The sequence below is a fragment of the Amphiprion ocellaris genome, chromosome 7, assembly GCF_022539595.1.
Source record: "Amphiprion ocellaris isolate individual 3 ecotype Okinawa chromosome 7, ASM2253959v1, whole genome shotgun sequence".
Classification (NCBI taxonomy): domain Eukaryota; kingdom Metazoa; phylum Chordata; class Actinopteri; family Pomacentridae; genus Amphiprion; species Amphiprion ocellaris.
Genome location: NC_072772.1, coordinates 23723471 through 23751142, shown reverse-complemented (window position 1 = coordinate 23751142; position 27672 = coordinate 23723471). Strand labels below are relative to the sequence as shown.

The 27672-nt window shown below is 39.7% G+C and overlaps 1 protein-coding gene across 7 annotated transcripts in view; it reads left to right on the top strand.

Annotated features, from left to right (window-relative positions):
• usp32 (ubiquitin specific peptidase 32) overlaps positions 1-27672 on the top strand; it is an 85825-nt gene that overhangs the window by 10079 nt on the left and 48074 nt on the right. For all 7 annotated transcript variants that reach the window (XM_023289312.3, XM_023289308.3, XM_023289307.3 and 4 more), the window contains exons 2-4: positions 10814-10941; positions 24012-24117; positions 27278-27396. In XM_023289312.3, the coding sequence (XP_023145080.2) occupies positions 10814-10941; positions 24012-24117; positions 27278-27396 (353 nt within the window). The remainder of the gene's footprint in view (positions 1-10813; positions 10942-24011; positions 24118-27277; positions 27397-27672) is intronic.

Below are 27672 nucleotides of genomic sequence, written 5' to 3'. Positions count from 1 at the left end.
TAGTAAATTAGTCAGCCTGCTCATCATCAACACCACCACCACATAAACTAATATTTACTAACGTGCTGTACCTCACTTTGAGTGCAATATCGTTGGACGCTGGGCTGCATAGTCTCCCTAGAAGTCTGGAACTTTCCCACAGCTCAGTCCAATAGACTTGAGTCAGATTAGACAACCAGTTTGGGACAAAATGAGCAATGTAGGATATCGTAAGTGGAGATTTATTGAATGAATAAATGGAACCCAGTGCCAGCGACCATACTATGTTAATGCTTTTGATATCAGATAAGATGCTGTATGATATTAGTGTGTTATATTGGAGCTGAAGTGGAAACCAAATGCTTATAACTTGACTAAAGATTCTTTTTAAAAATGCTTGTTTTTTTGTTTTTTATGTCTGACATTCAGCCTTATTGTGATATTAACCATGAATTTGGTGGAAATATTAATTTCTAATTTCTTTGCAACTAGAACAAATTGCAAAAATATGATGTGATTTTTGCAGCAGTCTGCACTAGGGCTGCCACAAACGACGCGTCGACTAATCGCCTGAGCACGATACGTCATCAAAAGCGGAAGTGAGCGCGCAATGCAACAGAAATCACCGTCCGAGTGGAGCGCGGAACACGCATGGACATCCGCGCTGTATCGTGCATATATAGTATATGCATATATTATATACGCACAATACAGCGCGGACATCCACGCCGCATCGTGCATATACTATATATGCACGATACAGCGCGGATGTCCATGCGTGTTCCGCGCTCCACTCGGACGGTGATTTCTGTTGCATTGCGCGCTCACTTCCGCTTTTGATGACGTATCGTGCTCAGGCGATTCGTCGACGCGTCGTTTGTGGCAGCCCTAGTCTGCACCAAACAAGCACTTTCCCTTATGCATGGAGAATATGATTTGTTGGCCAGGGGCTACAGAGCACCACATTGCTTCATTTATAATTCTAAGTTGTAAGACAGTTTGCCATTATCAAAAATTTGCATTTCATGCAAGTTGAATATTGTCATACTGCAATTTTGATTATATTTATTTGTTTACTTGTTCAGCCCTAGTATGTTGTTTGTTTATTCACTGTTTAATGTCAGAGATCTACACCTTTCTTACTGTACTCCAGGTTCTAAATGAATGAATATCAATGATATAGATTTATTTAACTTCAATACTTTATGTATGCCTATTTTTGGAGCATTTTCTGTATTTATCACAGACAGTGGAGTATAGGTTTATCAGTATGTATATTTGATCATATTGTTGTAGTTCGTATCCGCCCCTGAAATTAGTTCATTTGTACTGTGTGCCATTAAAGCAAAGGATTCTTTATTTTAGGACTAAAATTGAGATTGAGAAGAATTTGAGAAGGTTGGGTTGTTTTGTGACAAAAGGGGCTGGCTGTTTTTGTTAGCTGACATTCTGCCAAATGTTTCTGAGAATAATTATGTTGATTCATAAAATGTCCGAAAAATGTCAGTCACAAATTTTCCACTGTCCAAGGAGATGTCGTCTAATAGCTGTTATGTCCTGTAGTAGGATCCAAAACACAGAGCTATTGTTAGCTTATTATTAGTCAGAAAATAGCAAAAAATCCTCACAAATAAGAAGATGTAATAGTGGACTGCTGTGTGTTTTTACTGATAAAAATAATGAAACAGTTATTAAAATATCTAAATAGATCAATTTGGCGAATGATTTCAACTCTAACACTCTGAAGTGAGGCATAAAATCAAATCATGGCTATCATTTTGGCACCAATGTAAAGTATTTTCGAAGAGTACCCATCAATTCTAATTGTAATACAGTCATTGAGCCTCCTCCAGAAGCAACACTACAGCTGTTTAGCAAAGAACAATATGCCTTTTTACAGTTAATCAGTAAAAGATAAGGAGAAGGAGGTGGAGGACGGAGAGGCAGGCTGCTAATTTAGCTCTGCAGTGCCTCTACACAAGGTTTTCCTGCTTCTTGCCTTGTGAATACAGTCAGCTCTGACCTTACATGACGCATAAGGGTGCTCTATTCTGTTGGTGGAGCTTTGTGCTCTGTGCTGATCCACGTGCGTGATTGGCCGCCTGCAGGGCTGCTAAAGCCTGTGATTCAGCACTTCGGGACTAATCAGTTGTACACTCCAGCTGGGTGGATTACATGCCGATTAGATAGGTAGAAGACAGAATACATATTTTGACAGCGGAGTCGTAGCAGCACCCCGCTGTAAGACGGTGAGCACCCTGCTATCTTGGCACACATGCCTCTTTGTGCCATTGGGCCATTTTTAAAAGTGTACCCAGGGTAGTCTCAAAGAGAGTGGTGCTCACTTCCTCAGGAAAGCCCTGCTCCATACTGACACACTTCTACATGTTCTCACCTGGAGGCTGTTTGGTACTACTACAGTGTGATATATTGTGCATGGAGAGCTCCACTTGAGCAACCAGGATAGCTCGAAGGCTCCGTGGTGTTAGTAAGCAGGGCAGGTTGTACACTTTATGTGTACTTCTGCCACAGAAACCTTTCCCAGAAAAGAGGAGTAGTTCAGCTCACCCGTTTTTGTTTCCACAACAGAAACCATAATGAAAATAAGTTCTGTGGAGATGGTTTTACCTCCAAAAAGTCCCTGATCAGAGTACAGTATCTGTTTGTGGCCAGCACTAAGCCTGTCACATTTTTACTCACTGTGTCTTCATTTTTCACTTATGTATAAAGTTGTGCACCTCTTTGGAAACAACCCAACCATGGCTAGAAATAGAGAACAGAAAGGTCTTTAGTGCACTACAACAAAGTTATAATGCCATAAATGCTTAAATAACAACGAAAGAAAAAGTTGCATTTCTATGATTATTTATTTTACTAAACTTTTAAAGAGTGATTCAGAGGGTTAATGAAAAAAGAATTTGATGGTTTCAGAAATGCTCGTGACGTCATGAGTCAGTCAGTTCCTTTAGTGTTATTTTAAAAGTAGGTGTCTTTGTGGTTCCAGCAACCAAATACTTAACTTGCAAGTTTTTAGTCAACAACAGCAACAGATGTACAAGACACCTGGAAAATATTTCTGAAAAAGAGTTCACTAGATGATGCACACAGTCAGTGAGGATATCATTAAAATCTGTTTTTTTGTTTGGGCCACTTCATGATTCAGTTACTCTCAGCGCTCCACCAGCAAACCATTTCTATGTTTTAATAGAGCGCATGGGGGCTTCTCTGGCAGCTGCTGTACCCAGAGCAGTGTGTTCAACTAAAGGACTGGATGTAGACTGAATTTTCTACAGCTGGTATCCTCCATTAAAAATACATTACTCCATCTGGATTCCTGTCCTGTGGGTTATCTTAGGACACCCTCAAATGATGCATTATTTGGTAATGATTTTTCTCATTCTACAACTATATGCAGGAATAAGCAGCACTTTTTCCTTTTAATTGTACTGCAAGCAGACTATCCCCCTTCTATATCATTAGCGTGGTAACTCAGCACCGAACAGCTCATTCTCGATTTAAATCCTTCCTTTGACTTTATTTCTGACTTCTCTAATCTGTTTTTATGAGTTCCTTTTTCTCTCAGGGAGGCATCTTCACAAGCAACACTCATTCCCTGTAATTCAGTTCCCTTTCTGCAGTTTTCTGAACAATAGCCATTTCCTATTTCTGTAAGTGTTTAATAAGCACTAACAGGTCTCATCTGTCCCTGCAGGATTATGTTAGAGTTGAGCTTTGGAATGAAAGCTATTACTGACCTCTGATGACCCCAGAAAACCAAAAGAGCTGGTGCATATCACAATGCAACTTTATGAATTATGTGATCAAGGCATGAAAATCCAATCTTGTTTTTCAGTAATAAATGGATTTTCCTACCTGGTGAGCCCCTGGGGCTGACTGCTCTGTGGATCTGCAGTCACCAGAACTTCTTACCAACTCCTAAAGCAAGTGGAAACCTACAAAATTAATTCAGTAATTTCAGTCAGGGCTAGATAACACAATCATATGTATCATGCTGAAATGTTAAATTTTGCTTGACATCAATAATGATTGATAATTTTTAATGATCTATTTTAATAACAAACAGAAGAAAAAAATTGTTTGTTTCTAGCCTCTTTTCTTTTGAGTGCAACCATTTTTTTTATTAAGGTCAATTGATAATAATATCAATATTCAATTCAATTCAATTTTATTTATATAGCGCCAGTTACAGTCAAATTGTCTCAAGAGGCTTTACAGAACCCATATGCCTGACCCCCAGAGCAAGCCAAAAGGTGACAGTGGCAAGGAAAACACCCTTTTAACAGGGAAAAAACCTCGAGCAGAACCCGGCTCTAATGTGGGGGGACCCATCTGCCTGCTGGCCGGGCGGGTTGAGAGGGACAGAAGAGGTAGAAAGGTAGAGGGTTAGAGATAGAGGGGTGGAGGGATAGAGGTAGAGGGGAAGAGGTAGAGATAGAGAGGCCACCAAAAATTTAAAACGCACAAATATTTGCGTTTATATACACTACCAGTCAAAAGTTTGGATACACCTTCTCGTTCAATGTTTTTATTAAATTATTCTATACATTGTAGATTAATACTGAAGACATCAAAACTATAAATGAATACATATGGAACTATGTTGTAAACAAAAAAGTACTAGTCTTCAGTATTAATCTACAATGTAAAAAATAATACAAATAAATAAAAAGCATTGAATGAGAAGGTGTGTCCAAGCTGTTGACCGGTAGTGTATATTTACATCAATACACATAATCATGGATAAAGCAGTAATGCCACCTTAATACACACCCAAAGGTGCACGGAGGGCAACTGGGGTGAAACTGCTGCACTTTATTGAGGTTAAACGTCTGTCCTGGACCAGGTGTTACCTAGCAGGGACCCTGCATCAACTTCTGCAAGCACCACAACATCAAGTCTGTCACCCCTCATAGCAGGCTGCTGGGTCATCAGCGTGTTTTTAACCACAAAGCCCGTCTCACAAGGGCAGTCACTGGTCCCTGCTGGCTGCAGCCTCCACCACTGGAGCTCTGCAGGCACAGCGAGGGGTAATAAGAGGCCCGTGGCCATAGACCAGAGTGACGGAGGGCGAAGGCGCTTCATTATCCAATGATATGATGGGCTGTTTCTGAACCAGAGAGAGAGCACACGTGGAGTTTGTTCACACAGCTGAACTTTGTGTTTTTGTCATGTGCTTTTATTGTGGTTTGCCTCCAATGCATTTAACTACTGAACATTTTATCAGACAGTTTTCTACTTGCTGTTGTTGAAATGTCTGCCAGTGGTTCGTTTCTCTATCAGGCCTATCCTGATGCATCAAAGGCATGTCAGTTTCAGATTCCAGTAGACAACCACTGGTCATATATTGTTATGGGCTCCACATTTTAAAGCAACAGTTTTCTGTCTCACACATTATGTCTTGTTGACTAAAGCTTCAGTGTAAAGGCAACAACTGATTATGTGAGGAGTTATTCATAGGGCTGTCTCTTGGTTTGGTGCATGTCTGACCTGTAGTGGACCTGCTGCGACTGTGAAGTTTCCAGGCGCCCAGTGGAAACTCCAGGACTGCAGGAAGTCACTGAAATAGTCCTGCACATAACCCACCCCGCCCCCACCCACATAAAACCATAATTTGGCGCTTCAGTTGTTACATGTCTGCTTCCTGAAAATGAGAGTAGTTCCCAAAATGTCGAGCTGTTCCTTTAATGTGGTTACAGTACACATGCAGCCAACAGTGGCAACAGCTTAGTGGGGAAATTTCACAAAGTCTCAGTCATGATCTTCAGTCTCAGGGAAAAAGCCTGAATAGTGATGACAGGATAACACATTCATTGTGCCCTTTCAATTCTTTTGCAACTTCCTGAGGCTCTGGCTATAAACCTCTCCAGAACTGGGGGGAATTAGGAGAATTTGTTGGAAGCCCTATTATAGAGATAAGTTAGATGAAGGTGTAGTAACACCCACCCACTAGTTGATCCAGTCATTTAGAAAGCTTTATTTGCTTAAATTTCCAGAAGAGCCGCTAATTCCCCATCAGTCCCCTGCTTCATCAATCCTGTCAAACACCAGCATCCTGGTATTGCTGGCAAAAACAGTTTCCTGTCATTTATTTGCATCATTTGTTTCTTTAGATCACTTTGTCTGTACAGTCGAAATTGAAGAAGGTGAGAGTAAAACTAAATTCAGTAGTGGTTGGGCATATACTGTGAAACTGTGTCTGAGTGGTTTCATGGTATCTGTTGGGGGGACAGGTCACCAGGCCAACCAAAGTACATTTTTCAAAAGAACTGGACTAAAGGGGCAAAGGGTGTGGATGTGTATTTGTATGTACCCGTCATCCCATCTGCTGCATGGGGTTTTTATGGGGTTGGCAGGATTTTGATTTAGATAATGAAAATAATGTAGAGCTTCCACTGCTAAGTTTCAGACTCATAGTCCCCTATTTCACCCTTTCTGACAGTCGTAGGAGAAGTCTGCACTGTTATCTTGGTCTGAACCTACACTACCGTTCAAAAGTTTGGGGTCACTTAAAAATGACCTTGTTTTTGAATGAAAAGCACGTTTTTCAATAAAGATGATATTAAATGAATGATAAATCCAGTCTAGACATTGCTAATGTGGTAAATGACTATTCTAGCTGGAAACGGCTGATTTTTAATGGAATATCTCCATAGGGGTACAGAGGAACATTTCCAGCAACCATCACTCCTGTGTTCTAATGCTACACTGTGTTAGCTAATGGTGTTGAAAGGCTAATTGATGATGAGAAAACCCTTGTGAAAATATGTTAGCACATGAATAAAAGTGAAATTGTCTGAGTGACCCCAAACTTTTGAACGGCAGTGTATGTTGGGGCCCGATGTTTATACATCTAGTCTAAAACCTCCTAAACTGCATGCAGACCCACTGGGGGCCCGTGATTAATATTGAACATGTTTGATATTTACGGGTTAAAACCTGGATGGTTCTGATTATTACGCTACCTCCTGAAGCAGTAAATGCTGTTGCCAAGCACCACTAAACGTTGTCGCCCTTGAGGCTTGTATTACACATATTCAAACCGATCCCCCAACCGTTTTTGTTATCTGGACATATTTAGCCTTCAGCTTTAGTTTTTTTTTCTATCTGCAAAGTATTAATAATGCTACAGTGAGTTGTTGCACCCCAGTCTCTATTTTGTTTATATCTGTTTCCTCATGAGATCACGTGAGGTTGAGCTCTGCTTCCTGACTCTTAACTCTGGCACTGTATTCTTGATCATATCTTGCAGTGTGTGATGCACCATTATTTTCAAAACTTGCCGTGTGTGCATGTCTGAGATTAGAGAGAAGAGTATCTGTGAAGTTTCTTCTTACTGTATGCATACAGTGCAACCAGATTTCTATTAGGATTTTAAAACCACTGTAGTCAGAACCCGGAATAAGATTTAATGTTTGTTGTGTGTGAGTGGGCAATGTACCTGGAAGATTTAAATAAAGTGTTTCATTTTAGTTGCTAGCAATAATTACTGATGATATTGATTTACCTGTTTTAAAGTAAAAAGGTTTCAGGTACCTTTATCATTCATATAAACATCTAGCAATTGCTGATTAAAGTGTGCTCTATTTTGAATGTTTTTTGAGTGTTTTCCCAATGCTAAGCTAGTCTGAATTTAAATGTCTGTTCTTTTAATCAACAGAGAAAGTAGTTGTTTGGAATGTCCCTGGCTTCGGTTTCTCTTTTTTTTGACCGCAGTTGGCTCTTGATGAAATTATGGCCATCCCTGAAAGGAAAATCTCAGAAAATGTATTGTCTGTTTTTTGTGTTAAGTATGTGAATGTGAGCTAATTTGAGTTCAGGAATGTTGTTTAACAAGAACATTCAAATAAAAGCTATTTTCTTTTATTGATTTTCCCTTTTAAATCTTGAGTCAGCTGTACAGTGGATTGCTCTAAGGCAGCTGTTGCTCAGTATTATTAGACTAGCTTTGGTCTTTGCTGTTGTTATTCATCACTTTCTACTAGAACAAATAGATTGCTTTAATGTGTTTCCTCACAACATGGAGTGTGTGGAAGGTGCTCATGCCTCTACCAGCTGGGTAGTCTTCCAGGTTAAACCTGAAGCCGCATGGACTCTGTTGCCCCCTATAGACTGCAGTCAAAGGTTACCATCACATGCAACTGACCTAAGTGCGGTTTAAAGCAGTTTTAGAAAAGGATAGTGCATTTTTCCAACATAAAATAGGTACTTCTTTTCTCTTGGAATGGTCAATTAATTTGAAATCAGTGGCTCATTGTTGACGTGCATCAGTCCCAGCAGGTGAATTTCGATCCAGCTGGGATAACTAGACTGTGATCAACGATAACTAGAGCCAGTGATGCAGCACAGTTTGAGTGGTTTTCCATCTGACAGAAATGGCACTGTTATGTTTCTTGCATACCTTGATTATGTGCTATGGACGGTTTAAATTGTGACACGCTGACAGAAAATGTTCTGTATGCATTAACAAGCACTTAACTGCAGGTCAGAGTGGAGCAGATTAGAAAGGCTATCAGTCTGTGAGTAATGGGAGCTGATTGTTGATGGAGAGGTGTGGTTGCTTGGGTGAAATTAGAGAAAGAAGAAACAGGCATCAGATTACTGCAGTGCTGTGGTAACCTACCCATAGCAAATCACAGAACCATTGCAGGGTTCTCCATAATGTGACATGAGACAGTCTGTTTATTGTCTTACCAACAGTTCAAAATCCCACATGTATCTCTTTTGGTATAAGAATAGAACAATGTAGTCGTCTTTTTGACCAGCAAATCATTGATCTGTTGTAATACATGTTCAGGGTGCAAAACTGCCATTTTTATTCGTGCTACATCAATGGACCCGTTGATTTATGAAATGACTGCATCTTCAGCAGTAGTGTTTGAACTGACCGTACAGTGCAGAGAGTACTGCTGTGTCTGGAACGCTCCATCAGTGTTTGATCGGGACGCTATGACAATAGGGCTGTGTGTGTTTCACTGCAGCAGCAAAGCAAGCAAGGTAATTGTTGCAGTTGGGACTTACCTAATATCACACACACAGCCACCATGACATAGCTATGACCTGCGGAGGAAGCCTTTAGCAGAGCACAGCAGAGGACAATGGAATGTATATGAAGCACAGCGTGGCTGATACAGCTGATAAATACAGCTCTGTACCAGCACAGAGGGAGACCGTAGAAGTGTATGCAAGTGTGTGTTTGACCAATGTGTGCCAGGAGCAGAACAGCACCAAGCTGTGGGATTTAGTGTTATTTTTATTATTGTGATTTCACATTATCAGCACAAAATACACATAAGTACACAGGTTTATAAGCTGCTTTGAGTTGAAACAACTCTTCAGCATTTTTTGCATTTTTTTGCATAGTCTAGCTGGATAGGGAAGTACAATTCCCAGGTCCTCTCATGACGTCAGTGTCAGGTTGTTGAAAAGTTACAGATAATGGGTGACTCAGACTCCTCTTCCAACACTGTAGAGGTGTAGTGAGAGGAAATTTGAAATGCTATTCAACTGGTTCGCTTTAACCAAAGTTAGGTGAGAAGATGTGTAGTTTTTGTCTGGTACTGTGCCTGTTAATACACCCAACATACAGAGAGCATCATTATCAATATATTGCACTCATGTCCACTTATCAGTCTTAGCCAGGTATTTACTAGTTTTGACTATAATTCATGTTTTTGTTGTTATTGCTATGTGAGTATGCACAAAAAACACATCGCAAAAAAAAGCAGAGTAGAAAAAAATACTTTTGAGTATTCATGTACAGTTTATCCATTAAAAGCATGTTCAAAATGATTTATTTTAAATAATTTTTTTCAGTGGCCATTGGTTATTCAGTGTCTGGGGTGTAATAGCAGCTTACCTATTGGAGCAGAAGGACACAGAAACATTTCAGTGTTTATTTAATACAGGTCATATCATCATTGCAGTTTTGAACAATCCTATCACGCATCACAGATTCTCTTTGTATCGTGTACATATATCCTCACTCTCTTTTACTTCTGTTTTTGGTCTCCACCACATTCTGAGAACAATATCTGGATCTTTGGCTGCTAGATGTTTGACTTGGTTAATGTCAATTAAGCTAAAGATTAAGTGAGAGATTCCTTTGAATTTACCCATTTAACATTACAAGTAGTCATATGAGCTATTTTTAATATGACATTTCTATTAGTAGACTTTCAAACTGGCAGTGTGGATTTCTTTATTGCTGACATTTAACCTAGACATTCTCTAAACAACACTTTATTCTTGTGATTTCTAAAAATTCCCACTGATAATGGAAACCCTGTGACTGTAATAAACTTTTCATCTATTTAGTCCAGCATTAGTTCAGTCAGAGCACTGAGGTTACACTGGCGTCAGCTGCTTAGCGACCAGCTGACTAGCAACATCCAATCATATAACCAAAGGTAGACAGGGTTGCCATTATAACCTGACACTTCTCATTACCGCTCTGCTGGAACTGTCATGCTGCTTTAGCTCCCTCCAACCCCTGGACATCCTTCTTATACGCCAAGTGTTTGGTGTCCACTTTTTGCTTTTAAGGGCATCAACATTTAGACATTAAAAGTGTGTCAAAGGATACTCCATAGACCTCACTGCCAACAGTTTTCAGTCAGTAGAAACACTTCCGTCACTATTTAAATTTAAACAAAGGCAGATTATCACGCCCACAGTTAGTTTATTTTTATTTCCAACACTCTTTACATTATTTTACTGATTACTTTTTTTTACAGATACACCCTATGACCTACAGGTCTTGAACCGATTCTTGATCTCTCCTAATTTAATCACCTCTCTCTCTGTGCCACTCTAGTTACCGACGTGGAATTGAAGCGGCTGAAAGATGCCTTCAAGAGAACCAGCGGCCTCTCCTATTACATGACCCAGCAGTGCTTCTACAGGGAAGTGCTTGGAGATGGAGTTCCCCCTAAAGTTGCAGAGGTAAGCCACAGTGATGGGACACACCAAGCGTCCTTCACCTACATGCACTGTCAGTGAGAAGTGTTGGGGCAGTTAAATGCTTAAAGATTTCCAGGTAGCCACTGACCTGATTGGTGTGGTTAGGTCTTTGATGCCTCCTAACACTGAGCAGTCTCTGGGTGTTTTATGCCATTGTCACCTTTTATTCACTGTGGGTTGAATCCTGCACCGCTATGGAAACAACACAACCATGGCTAGAGAGAATTCAGAAATATTTTCTGTGCAGTATAACAGTTATAATGCTGTAAATCATAAAGAAAGTAATTCATTTGTTTTGGTTTGCTTTTTTAAAAAAAGGAAGAAAAAAAGACATGGAATCAGCATATGTATTTTTTTTACAAGTGCAGACCACAGGTGTTACCAGTACTGATGTAAGTAACTCTACATACTACTATATTTTTGGACTCCTGTTTTAAACATCTGTCCTTACTGGTCTCCTGTATGCTTTATGAAAACACATTCTGAATTTTAGCCCATTTTTGTCAAAAACACACAGAATTTTTGTCATGTGACTGTTGGCTGTGGCTAAATGACTAATAGCTTCTCAGTTGCACTGGAAGCACAGGATTTTTTTCAGATCAGGTACAAACTGTTTATTTTTTATTGAATTTTTAAATAAGACATGCATAACAAATTGATTTTATTTAAATATCAACACTGAATTAAGTTAGTGTACTAGTGTAGTTTCTGTTTTTTTCAGGATAACACTATTCAAATTCGGCGGAGGGTTTTGAGGTTCAGATAGTTAATAAAGTAGAAGTTTGAAAAAGAGCAGAAGATCACCTTTGCACTTGATAGACTCCAAAAAAAAAGAAATCCTATTACGTCTGCACTGCCTGTAAACACCAAGGTCCTGTTATCACACTTGAACTTGTTTTACGACTCTTATCCAGGTTGTTTTCTCCTGAATAGATCCTTGCTTGTGTTGCATCTGCTCTCAGATGTATGTTGCTTTGGATAAAACTGTCTGCTAAATGAAATTGTAGAACTGTACAGAGTTGTTTTTTTGTGTTGGTGAGTTGCCCTTTAATTTTAGATTCATTGGAAAAAGACAGGCTCTGTTGAGTGTGTTATGAAGGAGAGCAATCAATATTGTTCCGGATGGTGTTACAGTTAGGGGTTTCAAGCAGAGGGCATAGTGACAGAGTGATAACTGGGGTCAGCCACAACACAGACTTTTTTGTCTTTAGCTTTTCTGTGTCATCCTTTCTTAATTAAATGCATCAGAAGAAGGGATCAGCACTCTACTGGTGCTAAAAGTGGATCCTTAATAACCTGTAAATAGCTGTTAATACCTCTTCTCCAATGATTTGTATTATCCATAGTCCTCTTCTGATAATTTTGCATTAAACCCAGCTCTGCATGCCACTGGAGGATGTAGAGGTCCCCTAAAAAGACATTATTATTATACAAGATCACAATGAAGTTGGCTGTTAGACTACACAGGATCAATTTCAAGTGTAAACCAGTGACCTTCTGTTATGGAGACCGATTGTAGGAATAGCCCACTGTTCCTGAGGCTGAATCCAGGCCCCTCCTAACTGCTTCACAAAATGGATGTATCACAGTTATTATTTGTATCAAAGGTAGAATCCTGTTATTATGAAACTGCTTACGGAAATAAATATCTGCAAATGCTGCTTTGAATACATTTATAGCTACTGATGATGGAAAGAACCACATGGAGCAGGTACAGAGGCTGAGTTGTTTTTCTTTGCTTTTCTTTCAAGTAACTCTGAGTCATCAGTGCCATCGACGTGCACCTACCTTCGATAAAATCACGTCATTATGTGTGCAACAGTGTTACTGTATGCAAATATTTACATGTTCATCATTCACACGGTGGCTGTCATGCAGAATCCATAGCACTGCAGTTACATATAGTCCATAGCTCTTGTTTCCCTCACACATCCCCATCTCACTGAGGCCTTTCCCTTCACTTTTCCTCACTTGTCATTCTCGAGTTACTCCACTTGAAAGCTGCAGTTTTTTCCTCTGGCAGCTGAAGTTTGCAGATTGAAAAATACTCAGGAGGTGAACAGATTGAGGGGGGATGGGGATTTAAGCATTTAAGTTTTCCCTAAAACAGTTAAATAAAAGCTTGAAATCTTCTGGTGTAAATGTGATCAAAGATAGTGGAACTGTTAATGAATTTACTAATATCCTCCAAACTTTCCAATATTTTCATCTAATACAGTCAGACCCTGTCTCTCACCAAAGAAAGGCACATTCCTTTAGAGTACACTGGAGGCTTAGATTTTTTTTACATAATTTGCTTACTAAACCATGATTGGCTGCCAACTATTTGTAGTGTCACAAATTCTCTTGATATGTCTCTGCATTAAACTTAGATTTAAAGTGAGCTCAGAGAATCATTTCCCCCCTCAGCAGCTCAATATGAAAACAGCCTTCTGGTGTACAACACTGCATCTATAGTAGGAGTCTATCACTGTGTGTAATTAAACTGAACCTTTTAGGCCAGGATGTTTTTTTTTTTCACAGTGAGAGTTCTGTTTACTTCAGCCCGTGATCCAAACTGTTACTGTTAAAAATCACTTCATGTTAATGTACCCACCTCCATCCATCCACTATCTATACATCGCTTAATCCTCATTAGGGTCGCAGGGGGCTGTAGTCTATCCCAGCTGACTTAGGGTGAAGGCAGGGGACATTCTGGACAGGTCACCAGTCTATCACAGGACTACATATAGAGACAAAAAATCACACTCACATTCTCACCTACAGACAGTTTAGAATCACTAATTAACCTCAGCATGTTTTTGGACTGTGGGAGGAAGCTGGAGTACCTGCATGCACAGGGAGAACATGCAAACTTCATGCAGAAAGATCCTGAGAAGGCCGACGCGCGAACCGGGGATCTTCTGGCTGCAAGGTGAAAGGCTAACCACCAAGCCACTGGGTGGCCCTCATACCCACCTCCCAGAGTTAAAATTCTAGTGTGCAAATCCCACCTAGTGTGTCTTGGTAATGCACCAGTTATTGTCAATGAGATACAACGTGCAAGCAGGGTTTAGACACTGTGTCATTTTTATTAATACTGTACGATGTGTTAACTTACACATTTTAATTGGCCTTCCTGCAGCCAGAACCTGCGACTTCTCTGCTCACACTGTAGGAATCAGTCAACTGGCCACCATGTTTATTCAGACAACATGGCTGTGTCCTCAGTGTTCACAGAAAGAGAGACAGTGTTAGTTTCTGAGGTCCTTCTACTGAGACTGCACTGCCAACTTGAATAGTTAATTGAAATTAGTTATGAATGCGTTGCACTCGTCTTGAGGGACGTTTTATTTTATTTAGTTAATACCAGAGAGTCAACAGCTCAGAGTCTTTTCTCATTGACAGTATGCAGTGTTTAAGTGACCTAACTGCATTTCTTTTCTTATATCAAGCCAGGAGTCCGAACCAGAGGTACACAGTGAAACATGAATTTGTGTGGTACTACACTCCTAGAGTGGATGGATGGCAGGAAACGAGAGAGTTAGACTGAGGTGACTCCACGCCAACCAGGATGTTGTGGTTCCTCGTCTCCTCCTAAAATGTGTTTTTTGCACAGAAACAGTGTGTATGTAGAGTGTTAAGTAATGATCTTGCTAATTTTGCTGTAATGTGTTGACCTGTTGAGTGCTTCAGCTTATCCTTACACCCATGACTTATACCATTCTGCAGATGACATCCAAGTAAGGTAAAAATAAGTTAAATAACATTGAGATTGGAGAGGGGTTCGGGGTTTGCTGACAGTCTGTCCTGGGGAAAAAAATAGGTAAGGTAGAAGCAGTATCACTCAGATGTCTCAATGATGTGATGGGCTCAGCCACAGTGGGAACACTGTTGGATTTTGTTTGTGCAACTGAACATTTCAGTGAAGCTGTAGAGAATTTTATGGAACGGGTTTCTTCTTGCTACTGATAGGTGTCTATTGCGTATGCAAATTGATGTTATTTTATCAGCCAGCCCTATTTATAATACAGTACAGAATTTGTCATGGATTTATGAGTTTTGTTACAAACACAAAGATCTGAAAATCTGATCTGTGAAAATGATTGTCTTCATTTTTGAAACTTGCATAGTCCTGTTTCCCTCACAGTGATTTGCGGTGTCTTTATAATCTGTGTGGACATGATACATGATATTAAAAAAACTTCTTACAGTCGTGAAATCTGATCAAATTATGCCCCTTTCATGCTGCTCTGACTAATTACTGCAAAGCACATGCAGAGTGTCTTAGTCATTGTCACCTGCTGTCTTAGATCAGGCAGATTACTAGCTGACAGCACAGAAAATTTCCTCACTCATTGTTTATGTGGGCTTTTCTGTGCCATTTAGCTTCTGCTCTTTTTGCTATTGGTTAATGTTATGTTATATGAAAGTGCTCCAGTCTGTTCTGGCTGTGGATTTCATGTGTTTTGCATTTGGAACTCTTACTTCAGCTATCCCTTCAAAACTGTTCTACATTATAGAGAACACTACCACTGCAGAAGAAAAAACAAGTGCGTGATGCAACCAGGGCTTCTTCCAGTGCTCAGTCTTTGACGATGCAGTCACAACACATACCTTGTCTTTGGAGTGCATCAGTAAGGCCAGTGATAGTCATCCTGTCCTCCCCCATCTGCTGCCAGTCTGCTAAAACCCAGTACTTACATGTCTTTATTGAACACTACAGCGCATCTTCTCTCCTCCGTCTCTCAGCATTTCCCCCCTTCTCCTCCTTTGTCACCATGGCAGCCGTTACTGTGGTGACAGTGGTCCAGATGTAAGGTTGCTGCTGGTCTCTTCAAACAGAACCATGGCTGCTGCACATTCTGACAGTTCAAAGAAAGCCCTGGCCTACTCAGGCAGCCAGGAGAAAGATATTCTGTAATGCACAAGTCTGCAACACCAATTCTGTCTTAGATATGAGTACATTGTTCTTTTGATTATTTGTCCGTGTTCAGAACAGCGGTGTACAGATTTTCGGTCGTGCAGAGAGAGACACATAACACTTTGATGTATTGGATAAAATTAGAATTAGTGTTTTTTTATTTACAGGAGATAGCTAAGATTTGGTTGTGTTTCCATTAGTTGTATTTAAAATTATTATTATTTCAAACTGTCAGGATCTCTGTTGGCTGCACTGTCTATTACTGTGCTTTCAGTTGAGGGAGCTCAGTTAGGTGTGTTTTAGTCGTATAAAACACATAACTGTATAAATGTACAAACTGCCCAGATCAGCTCTGCTCATTATCCTAGGAGTTGTTGTGAATAAATGAATTGTTACAGTTTATTTTCACTAAATATCATTTCAAAGATAAATTTGGCAAAGTCCCCGCAAAATTGCACTCGCAAAGCTTGACTGAGCCTCACATGAAGCTTCGGCAGTCCCTCTAAGCAGGGCTCCTGCGCTGGACAGTCTTGGTTGCACATGTGACAAAAAAAAAAAATCAAGTGCGACTCGACATTTTCATTGGTTGCATCAATACGTCTGAAAATGAACCGCTGTGTCTGGGCAGTCTGCCCACATAGATAACTGGGTTTCAGCTGAAGCCAGTCTGACATTTATACATTTTATTTCAATCTTTTCAAACAAATTTTTGGCCACACTCATATCTGAGTAGCTTCACTTTACTACCTATGTGGTGTGGTTACTAACTTTATGTCCTAGATCATGGAAAAAGGTTGCAACCGTTATCAGCACCCTTGTTCTTGTTTAAATTCTATTTTCATAATGTGTTAAGCTCAATAGTTGGCACTGTCGCCTCACAGATAGAAGATCCCCGGTTCACATCTCGGCTTGGTATCTTTCTGTGTGGAGTTTGCATGTTCTCCCTGCGTGGGTTTTCTCCAGGTACTCTGGTTTCCTCCCATAGTCCAAAAACATGCTGAGGTTAATTGGTGATTCTAAATTGTCTGTAGGTGTGAATGTGAGTGTGATTGTTTGTCTCTATAAGTAGCCTGTGATAGACTGGTGACCTGTCCAGGGTGTCCCTTGCCTTCACCCTAAGTCAGCTGGGACACACTACAGCCCCCTGCGACCCTAATGAGGATTAAGCAGTGTATGGATGGATGGATGGATGGATGGATGGATGGATGGATGGATGGATGGATGGATGGATGGATGGATGTGTTAAGAAATCACCGGTGTGTATGGGAACTCACGACAAGGTAACACTTATTATAATGTATTACTGGGTGCCAAAAAGTTAAATAAAAAGTGGGGTGCACCTATATTATAGGGGCACCAGTGCAGCCAATGTACAAGTCAGTCTGAAACCCTGCTAAGCTAAATCAATTTAGCCTGCTTCAAAGTTGCAGTCTATAGAGCACAAATTTCTCCACTTGTTGTTTGCTGAGCTGAGGTGGGTGGATATTTTCTTGTGGAACCAACTTGTTACTTTCTTCAAAACGAAGATAATCACAAAGGCAGTTTGAGTTAGCTGTTTTATTGTGTTTGCCTGATTATGTCAATTTGTTTGTACATGTATACAGACTACAATAAGTCGGATTATAAAAGTGTTAGTCGAAAATCAAACAGCACAGGACTCTGGGTTCGGGATGAGCCTTGTGTTCATTTCACACTATGATCCAGACAGTTACTGTGAGAAGCCTGTTTATGTAAACATACTTACACTCTTTGTGTTAGAAATTCCACCCAGAACCCCAGTGCACCAGTTGTTGTCAGTCAGCTGTAGCATGCTGGCAGGGTTAGCCTTCAAAGCTGATACACACTGGGGGATTTTTAATAATGTGTTTACTCACACTCTGCATGTTATATTCAACTGTACTGCAGCCAGAACCTGTGACTTCTCTGCTCACACTGTACGGGTCAACCGAGTCCATGTGGAACTCCCACATAAACAGCTGCTTGGTTTAGTCCATTAATATCTTCCTTATAGTGTATTCAGACAGCATGGATGTGTCATCAGTGTTGACAGAAAGCTGCTCAAAAACTGTAGCTGCAGTGGTGCCTCTGAATATGTCATGTGTCCCAATTGATGTTTATTTAATTTTGTTTTTAAGTGCCTGAACTGTTTTAACTGCTTGAATTACAACCAGTTCAATTTTATTTTTTTTATTTTTTCAAAGTAATTGCTGAAAGTATTACCTTCTCTGCCAACCTCTGACTTGTCTGTACTGCTAAGCACTCTCTCTCTGTATATGTGTCTATATGTGTCTATATGTGTCTATATATATATATATATATATATATATATATATATATATATATATATATATATATATATATATATATATATTGCATGTTCTGTGAACAAGACAAAATCATAGGTTTCCTGCTTGTAGCACGACACGGTCTCAAAAAATAATCATAAAGTATACCACTGTGGGTGATGACTGTATACGCCCCCAGAGCACCCTGAGTAGTTACACACACACACACTAGTGGCAATACATGACTTACTGGATTGTCTCAGGGGTTTCCCCTAAATATCTGGGGATTCCAGTCAGTTGATGCTGTTGAACCTAGTATTTGTCCTAAAATATTGTTGTACAGACAGCGCTTGATTCATTCAATATATGCAAGGTCAAACACTTTTGTACCTTATGGTACTCAAAGCACACAGTGTGTTTCTCATTCATCCACTCAAACACAATCACACACTAATGGTAACTGAACTTCCACACAGGATGCCTGCCTGACATCTGGAGCAACTTTGGGTTCAGTGTCTTGCCCAAGGACACTTAGACATGCAGAGAGGCAGAGGATCCAACCCGCAACCTTGCAATTAGTAGACAACCTGCTCTAGCACTTTGAAATTGTGATCAGTGTCACATTGTGTTCTCAGTAGGGACGTAAACTGATGTCAGTCTGGCTGACGACACGACAGGCAATCTCTATAGAAATTCTCATTTCTCACTCAAACATGTATTTTTCTGAGTTTGTGTGGTTTGGAAAAAGTCAAGCAGCTCAAGTTAATACCTCCTTAGTTCTGCTGAGCCAGACCTATCTCCTCAGCATGGCAGCCTGAAGCTCCACCGCTTTATCATTTTGCTATAGAGGGGTAAATTCTCTGGCTTGTTTGTATATCTTATAACCGTGGTATCCTGTGTTTTTTCCTCTAGTTTTGGTCAAGTTCCAAAATACTGGGCTTCCTACCCTGTGCAGTGAAGAATTTTAATGTGACATCAGTCGGGTTATTTTCTCCGACTTGACAAAGGTCCCTCAGAGACACTACAGACAGGTTGCAGCTCTTTCTACAGGTTGACAAGTACTTTCCATGACAGCTGACCTTTACGTCTAAGATTTGTGGAGTTCCCCTTTAATCTCATTTTACTGTACCTCTTTTGTGTACTTGATCACTTTTTTGTCACGAAGGACAGTTTGGAAATGTTTTCCTGACTCTTTATTGTATTGTTCAATCAAACAATATGAATTAACAGGATGAATTTATTTGTCAAATATGGAGTCAGCAGTGCTGTATTATTTGGCAGACATGAGTAGAGAATGAATCATGAAGCTGCTGAAGGTTTACTATGGTTATTCAGCACTGTGGATGAAATGAATGAAAACCTTACTTATATAGCTACATTTTAACCCTCAGAGAAAATATTTGTTTTGTTTGCCACCTCTCCAAGTAGACTACTGTAGGTTGACCCTAAAGACATTTATTTGCATCAGGTAATAAGCACATATTTGTCCCAATTTCTAAGTCTTGCAGTATCCCACAATCAATATTCTAATATTGTCAAATTTAGACAATCTCCCCTACAGTGTTATGAAAAGATATCTTTCCTGCCAGCATGTTATGGTGAGATACATGTAAATGCATGACCATGTCATAATTTAAAATACTTTTTTTCCTTTACATAAAGGTTAATGATCAATATACAAACTCTGTATTATCATACCAAATGGCAAAACATCTAGAGAGCCTAGAAAAACATCATACTGTATGTATGGCTAGTCCTTACCATGACCAAGATAAGAGTTTAAAAAAAAAAAAAGAAGATATCCTGAGCCTAAGCCTAATCAATGGATCAGTGGAGAAATCAGAACATGTACTCATTTTTTTTTTAATTTTACTGATACTTGGATTTGATTTGTTTTTATGATAAGAAGTTTAAATGAAGAAGAAGCCTAAGCAGCAGTATTTCTGAAAGCACTGAGAAAGTAGTTTCAGTAACTGAATGCAGAAGATGGTGAAAAAGCAGCAGATAGGGGAAGTGGTTTTTTTTTTTTTTTTTTTTTTTGGATTTAGATTTAGAAGCATGACACGCCTTGACTTCCTTTTTGAACCACAAGTGAAGCTGCTCTGCTGTACGTGACCCACTGACATGGACATGCTTCATCAGCTCACTGACTGCAGTCACCTCATACAGCTTTGCATGTTTGCAGACACTGCTGTGTAACCTCCTCCATGCTCTGTGAGCTAAGCTTTGCTCAATGGAAACAGCGCCCCCAGCACAGACAGCAGCTTACAAGAAAAGCTGAGCGGATTTCAATTTTGTCAGGATGATAAATATTTTTTATCTCAGTGTTTTTGTGTTGCATGATTTCATCATGCAGTGCAACACAAACTGGCTGAGGGTGCTCCCTCCAATGTGACTAAGGCCTGAAACAAACGTTCGCACTATTAGATTTTTGTTCACCATCCGAGTAATGATGTAACATTTTTTTGAGAGTGTAATATCAGTCTTTGCCTGGGAAGAGTGGGTCTGACACAAGAATTATAACTTAAAGGTGAATTTATTATGTTTCTGAGATTTTAACTGCATCTCATGGACTCTGTTCAATACTGACATTATTTATTAAATTGCAGCACCTGAAGAGTTTGCATCTCATTTAATGGCAAATTCACTTTTCATTTTCAGTTTTTGCCATTTTGCCTTTATTCGAAATTGAACTGAAGAAACTTGGCATTTAGTCAGTGTTCATGAAATAATCAGAAACTGTTTTGATTAATTAGTAGCTTTTATAAATTTACTGACTTGCTATGTTTTTGTCATAAATGACCGGATAAAGTGAATATTTAGAATTGTTGCTTGAATAAAATAATTAATGTCAAATCATCACCTGGGCATTTTTCAGTATTTTCTTACATTTTATGGACAAACATTTAGTCAATTGCTTTTTGTTTATTGATAATTTATTGTTGTAGTTGTAATAAGAAGAAATAAAAAGAGCAAGTCCAACATTTTGTCCATGATCTGAGATGGACCCATGGAAAACGCACTGGAACGTGACATGCAAACATTAGTTTATATAATATATTGCATATTTAATGTACTGTAACTGTAAAGTCTGCAGTTTGATTCTTGCCTGGAGGACTTTTGCGGCATGTCATATCCTTCTCTCTGCTCTCGTAGACTGTATCTCTACACGTCTACTGTCAAATGAAGGTAATTATGACAAAAGAAAGAGAGACCCAAGTAAAAGCATCTCCAACGCAAGTAGAGTTGAGGATGATTATACCCAATCCAAAATGTAGTCGAGTCTGTTGGAGAAAAATCACAAACAGCAACAGCAGAATATGTCCGAAAACACCTCCATTTTCCCATTGCTTTAAACACATTCTCCTGTTGTTTCAAAACTCACCATTTTCCTCTGTGGTGACAATTGACACACCATGTGATCACAGATGATAGCTCACACACTCAGATCCATTTAGGTCCACTCAGGTTGGGTATTGGACATGTTGACACACAGACGAAAGACCCTTGGCAGTAAAAGGAGACCCGCCAAGATCAGAGTAAAATTTGGACCCAGTCAGGTGTCCGTTCTTCAGAACCCACTGGGTCTGTGAAGACGGAATACATAAAACAAACCAAACAAACAAACCCAGAATATATGTAGTGCAAAATATGGTATGCATCTTTCTGGCTATGCCTAGCATTTGTATTTTTAGAGACGTTTAAAGCAAGAAAATCCAAATGGGACCAACAAGAGATGTATGTGTATGTGTATGATGTATGTGAAAGATGGCTGTAGCCTCCAGGTCGGAAAAGTGAAGCCAATGCAGAGTGACTGCAAGAGGTGAATCCTCTGGTACCAAAAAGAGATCAGATTGTATCTGTCTATGATAAGATGGCCCTGTGTCTCCCTCAGTCTGTTACCTAAGTAAACATTTTCCTAATGAGTTAATGGTCTCAATCACTTCAAGACTTGAATAAAGCATGATCTTCATTTTATAAATTATAATCCCATTTAAAGTGAATAGACAGTTATGTACAGTATTTTTTTAGGGTAGCAGCCAAAATCCAAACTCTTTAGGCTTCAGAACAGTAGACCTCGAACCAGTGAGTGACGTCAAGGTGGCTACATTCGTCTTTTATTTACAGTCAATGGCGCTGAGTTTGGGCCAGAGAGCAGCAGCCCCTATGAATGAGTGTGACATACCATCTTCTATCCCAGTGCCCACTATCAAAACCCTCAATGTCCTCTTGTAACATCATATCTATTGTTATTGACACCACCACAACACTGGAATAAGTGCATCTTACCCTGCATGTAGACTACCATTCAAAGGTTTGGGGTCACTTAAAAATGTCCTTATTTTTGAAAGAAAAGCAACGTTAGCCCAGCCTCAGGTCGATGGAGCGAAGCTGGTCAACTCATGGTCCTGGGCAAATTATCTCAGAATATATTGAAGCCTGCCTTAATGCTGCCATCAATCTGTCGCTGACCAATGTCAGCCACCTGTCAGAAAAGACATTTAACCAGAGCATTATAAGCTACTGGACACTGCAGCTGTGGACTGGCAAAAAATCCATGAAGATTGTATCAGCTCAGTCTGTCTCTTTACTGGCCCTGTCTGTGCCTCCAGCCGCATCAGAAACCTAAATCACTGAGATGAAATATAATGGCTGGCCAGGTGACCAGTGTAATTAGAGACCCAAAACCAGTGCCAAACATGACCTAAACCCAGCAGTTTAATGGAGAATGTCCACTAACTGTTGCTGGTATGTTTATGATGATCTGTGTAATACTATAATTATATACATATAACTGTTCAAAAGTTTGGGGTCACTTAGAAATGTCCTTATTCTTGACAGAAAAGTAATTTTTTTCATTGACGGTATCATGAAATTAATGATAAATCCAGTCTAGACATTGTTAATGTGGTAAATGACTATTCTAGCTGGAAACAGCAGATTTTTAATGGAATATCTCCATAGGGGTACAGAGGAACATTTCCAGCAACCATCACTCCTGTGTTCTAATGCTACATTGTGTTAGCTAATGGTGTTGGAAGGCTCATTGATGATGAGAAACCCCTTGTGCTGTTATGTTAGGACATGAATAAAAATGTGAGTTTTGTCTGGGTGACCCCAAACCTTTGAATGGTAGTGTATATCTGTAAACAACAGCACTGGTTCCCGCTGAGTTACAGATGTGTTATCAGGTTTTTCATTCCCTGTTGTGCAGTCTGCTCCCCTGCTGTTGTTCAGTGTGTTATCTGCTGCTATTTTTAATTTAGTAAATAACCACAAAGAACCACACGTAAAATTAAGCTTCATTTTAATTACTGTTTAGCTTTCTTCTTTTGCTTACCCACGCTCTTCTTTCTCCCTCTCCTCATGCTTCTTCATGTGTGGGTTGGGGAGAGAAATAAAGATGGAAAGAGATTATGCTTGAACAGGCATGTGTAGCCACAAAGTAATCTTGTAATGTGGTCCACCATGTCATAGTTCATCTGCCAGGGTGCCCACTGCCCTGCCGTCAAAGTCTAGATTACACTTTAGGAATGGGGCACAATTCATTGCATGCCATAGTCAGCACAATGCTTCATTCTGCACAAAGGTTGGTTTTATTATCTGGCTGCTTTATTGGATTGCAGTGAATTTTACAAGTGGCAATTCTATTCTATTAGCCTATTTCATTGTCACACTGATATGGAAATGAGAGAATGCTGTGATCAGACTGTTGATGGCTGTAGATAGAATCTGTTCTGTCTCTCATCTGTACATTGGCAGAGTTTTCTTGTTCTCCCAGACTTCTGCTAAACCCGTTGATCATGACAATAGATTGTGAAGTTGTCCTTGTATTTCACATTTGGATTTTGTGTGTGTTATAGGTGATCTACTCTTCATTTGGAGGCTCGTCCAAAGGGCTGCACTTCAACAATCTGATTGTGGGTCTAGTGCTTCTGACCAGAGGACGTGATGAGGAGAAGGCCAAGTGTAAGTTGGCCGTCGTGAACTAATGTTGATGCTGTGTGACGTTGATTTTATTTCTTACTCCTAAATGCCAAATCTGTCACTGTGCATAGATGTTTCCAAGCAACCCCAATTTGTGAAATGTCTAGAAAAACAAACTAACTTAAGCAGAAGTGTCTGTAATGTCTGTAAAACAGTTAATAGTTAATGCCTCTGTAACTACTGTTTATCGTAATGTCATTTGAAACATTGAAGGTTGCAAGCCCACATGAAATGCAAAGTTACTGATTGCTGGTGTCGCTCTGTGTCAGGGTCATTCTCTGTTTGTTTTATTTCTGACTTTTAAGTACTACACTGAGGGCATATAAAGACCTTCAAAATTTCTGCAGCACAGTTTTTAACAGTGTGTCTTTAGTCCAATAGTTTTTTTTTGGCTACTCAACATATTAAAGTCCCAAAAATGAATAACACGGATGTCTTGAAACACATTGCCTTTCACAAAAGAATAAAACTTTTCAAGAACTTATCTCACACATAGGACTTATTATCTCACAATCTTGTAATTATGAGATAATGTACAATAGGCAAATGGGGCAGGAAATGGAACACTTCCAAACTCTCCTGAGAATCCTCCAGTTTTTAACATTTCTTCAGTATGAAAGTAATTCAGTGACAGCTGTGAGTACATCCAGTGGTGAATCATTAATAGGTAATTTGGTGTTCATTGTCTAAAATGTTTCTTGTAATTATGAGATAGCACATCATAATTATGAGATAAGGTGTCCTTTTTTTCTTTTGTGAATGCATTGTGCCTCTGTAAGGATGTGGAATAGAGTAACTGCATCATTACATACAGATGCTGCATGAAACAAGTGTTCTGTTCACACAGCTGGCACGCTAGCTCACAAATTCTACTGTATGTCTAGTGCAAGTGTGTCTCAGTGCTGGTGGCAAAAAAGTTTCTGCAAACTTCTAGCAACAGTCTCCTCTTTGCTACTTTGACCTGAGTCATCCTATTTATTGTTGGACTGTCCGATGGGAGCAACGCAAAAAGGCAGTCTGAAGTCTTTTTCTTTGTGAAACATATGGAAAAAAAACACTAATGTTTGTATCAAATAGCACTGGCATGAATAAATAATAGAATTTATTGCTATGCAGTCACTTCAGAAAGTATTTGGACGCCTTCACTTTTTTTGACACTTTATTGTCCTTTAGGTTTAACTTTTAACAGATAAAATTGCCATTTCCTTATAAATCTACAATCAATCAAAAACTTCTGGCATTGACAAACATGTTCAGACCCTTAATTCAGTACTTTTTAGAAGCCTCTTTGGTAGTGTTACAGCCTGGGATCTTGAGTAAGTCTTTACAAGCTTTGCATACCTGTATTTATACAGTGTATCCCACTGTTTATGGTACATTTACTCAAGTTCGTCAGATTGGATCAAAGGTGTCTAAAAACTGCCATCTTCAGGTCTACAAATGCTGTGCAGGGTTTAAAGCTCTACTTTGTCTGGGCCATTGAAGGGCAGAGAGTTGTCCTGTCTGCTGTTTGCCTCAGGTCACCGTGGTGCTGAAAGGTGAATCGTTTCCACATCCTCAAGCTGCTGCACTCTGGAGCAGCATTTCTTCAATGTCCTCTCTGGGTGCATTCATCCTTGCCTCAGTTCTGTCCAGTGTCTCTGTCTCTGCTGCTGAGAAGCACCCCAATAGCATGATACTGCCGCCACCATGCCTAACTGTGGGGATAGTATGAGCCAGATGATGAGCAGCGCTTGATGTTTGCCTGGCATGGTGCCTGGAGTTGTGTTCCAAGAGCTCAGTTTTTATCTCCTTAGAAAGAAATCAGATTTTTTTTTTTAAGTTGCTTTGTCATTATGGATTAGGAGTAAAAATCAACTTAAATTTTAAATTTAAGACATAAGAAGAGTGCAAGAAGTAAAGGTGTCTTGATCATTTCTGGTTTGACTGGCACTAAATTCACATTGCACTAGTTTTGCCGTTCACTTCGCTCTCTATATATTCAAATAAATAAATAAAGCAGTAAGTTGTCGAGGAATTGTTGTTCAAGTCGAGCCATATTTCTTTTTTGCATTTTGGAAGCCTCTCGATGAAGAAGTTAGACAGCTGCTAGCTATTTTCCCCCACTATAGATTCACATATCAAATTTTTCTGTCAGTGATGTTCAAGTGCTTTCAATTGCCTGGTATATTTTCCATTGTATAACAGGTTAGTATTATGGTTAATAGTAATTAATTATACCAGCTTTATGAAATTGGGCTATTTTTGTTGTTTTGTAAGGTATTTTAATGATACCATTGAGCCTGTGCTCATCGTTGCTATGGAGAAGAAGGTAGTAAGAGCAGATTCAGCATGCTTAAATGTAAGTTAGGAACATTGCATTGTTTTTGCTAAATGATTTATAACTTAACAGTTCAGTGCAGAATGACTTGAAACAGAACGCTAAGCTTTTTAGAGTTTTTAGATGGGATTACTTGGGAATGGCCCCTTTTTTTATCAATGAACCTGACCATTCTTGCTTGTCCTTTGTACTGTAATCTACCAGGACAGCTCCACAGTCATCCAATCCTTAGAAATTCTCTGTCACATCATTGGCCTTGAACAAGAGAACAGGACGTTTACTGTCAGAGCACTAGATGCTTAAAATAACTTTTAAACATTCACAAACATAGCCAACATGTCTTCGTGCTTGTGTCATGTAGATCTCGTTGTAGCAGAGTAAATTCAGCCCATCATCTTTAAAGCTAGAAAGAGCCTTACAACATACTGGTGTTTACCTTGACATGAAAGTAACTACATACTGACGCATTTTCCTTCACAGATGAATTATTTCATCATGATGGAATTAAAGTGTTTTTTTTCTAATCCACACTTGCTTTCTACTGTTCAACTCTCTCCCTCTCTCCTCTCTGTCTCTTCTTCAGCCTTATTCTGATAGTCGTGCTTGATGTGTTGCAGGAAGTCAAATCCATCAGGACGTTATTGACATTGTAGCTTCTATCATCCTCACTGCTGCTGTGTGCAAGAGACCTGCCTTTTTGTGATAAAGCTGAACTCTCATCTCTGTGTGTGTGTGTGTGTGTGTGTGTGGGGGTGGGTGGGTATGGGTGTGTGTGTGTGTGTGTGTGTGTGTGTGTGTGTGTGTGTGTGTGTGTGCTCACAGACCTCTTCAGTCTGTTTGCCAGTGATCTGGGTGGATATGCTGCCAGGGATGATATAGAAGCAGTCCTGCAGGCCCTGGATGGAGAAGTCCCAGCCTCTCTCAAGAAGTGCTTCTTTGAGGTCAGTGAAACACAACATATGTGAACATTTAAAGCCATAGTCAAATATCCCTCATGCACCTGGTGATAATGCCAAGTGAGCTACACACCACTGACTTGTGTATCACCCACATTCTGTCCTCGGCTTAGACCACTGAGGTGTTTGCCACATGTTCATAAAACAGCTATTGTTACTAGATGCCCACATCCAGCCGACTCCACAGAGATGATAGAAAGTTTGGCATCACAGCGAGTTCTTGTACAAGTTACTAGAATACAGAGGCACATTTCACATCAC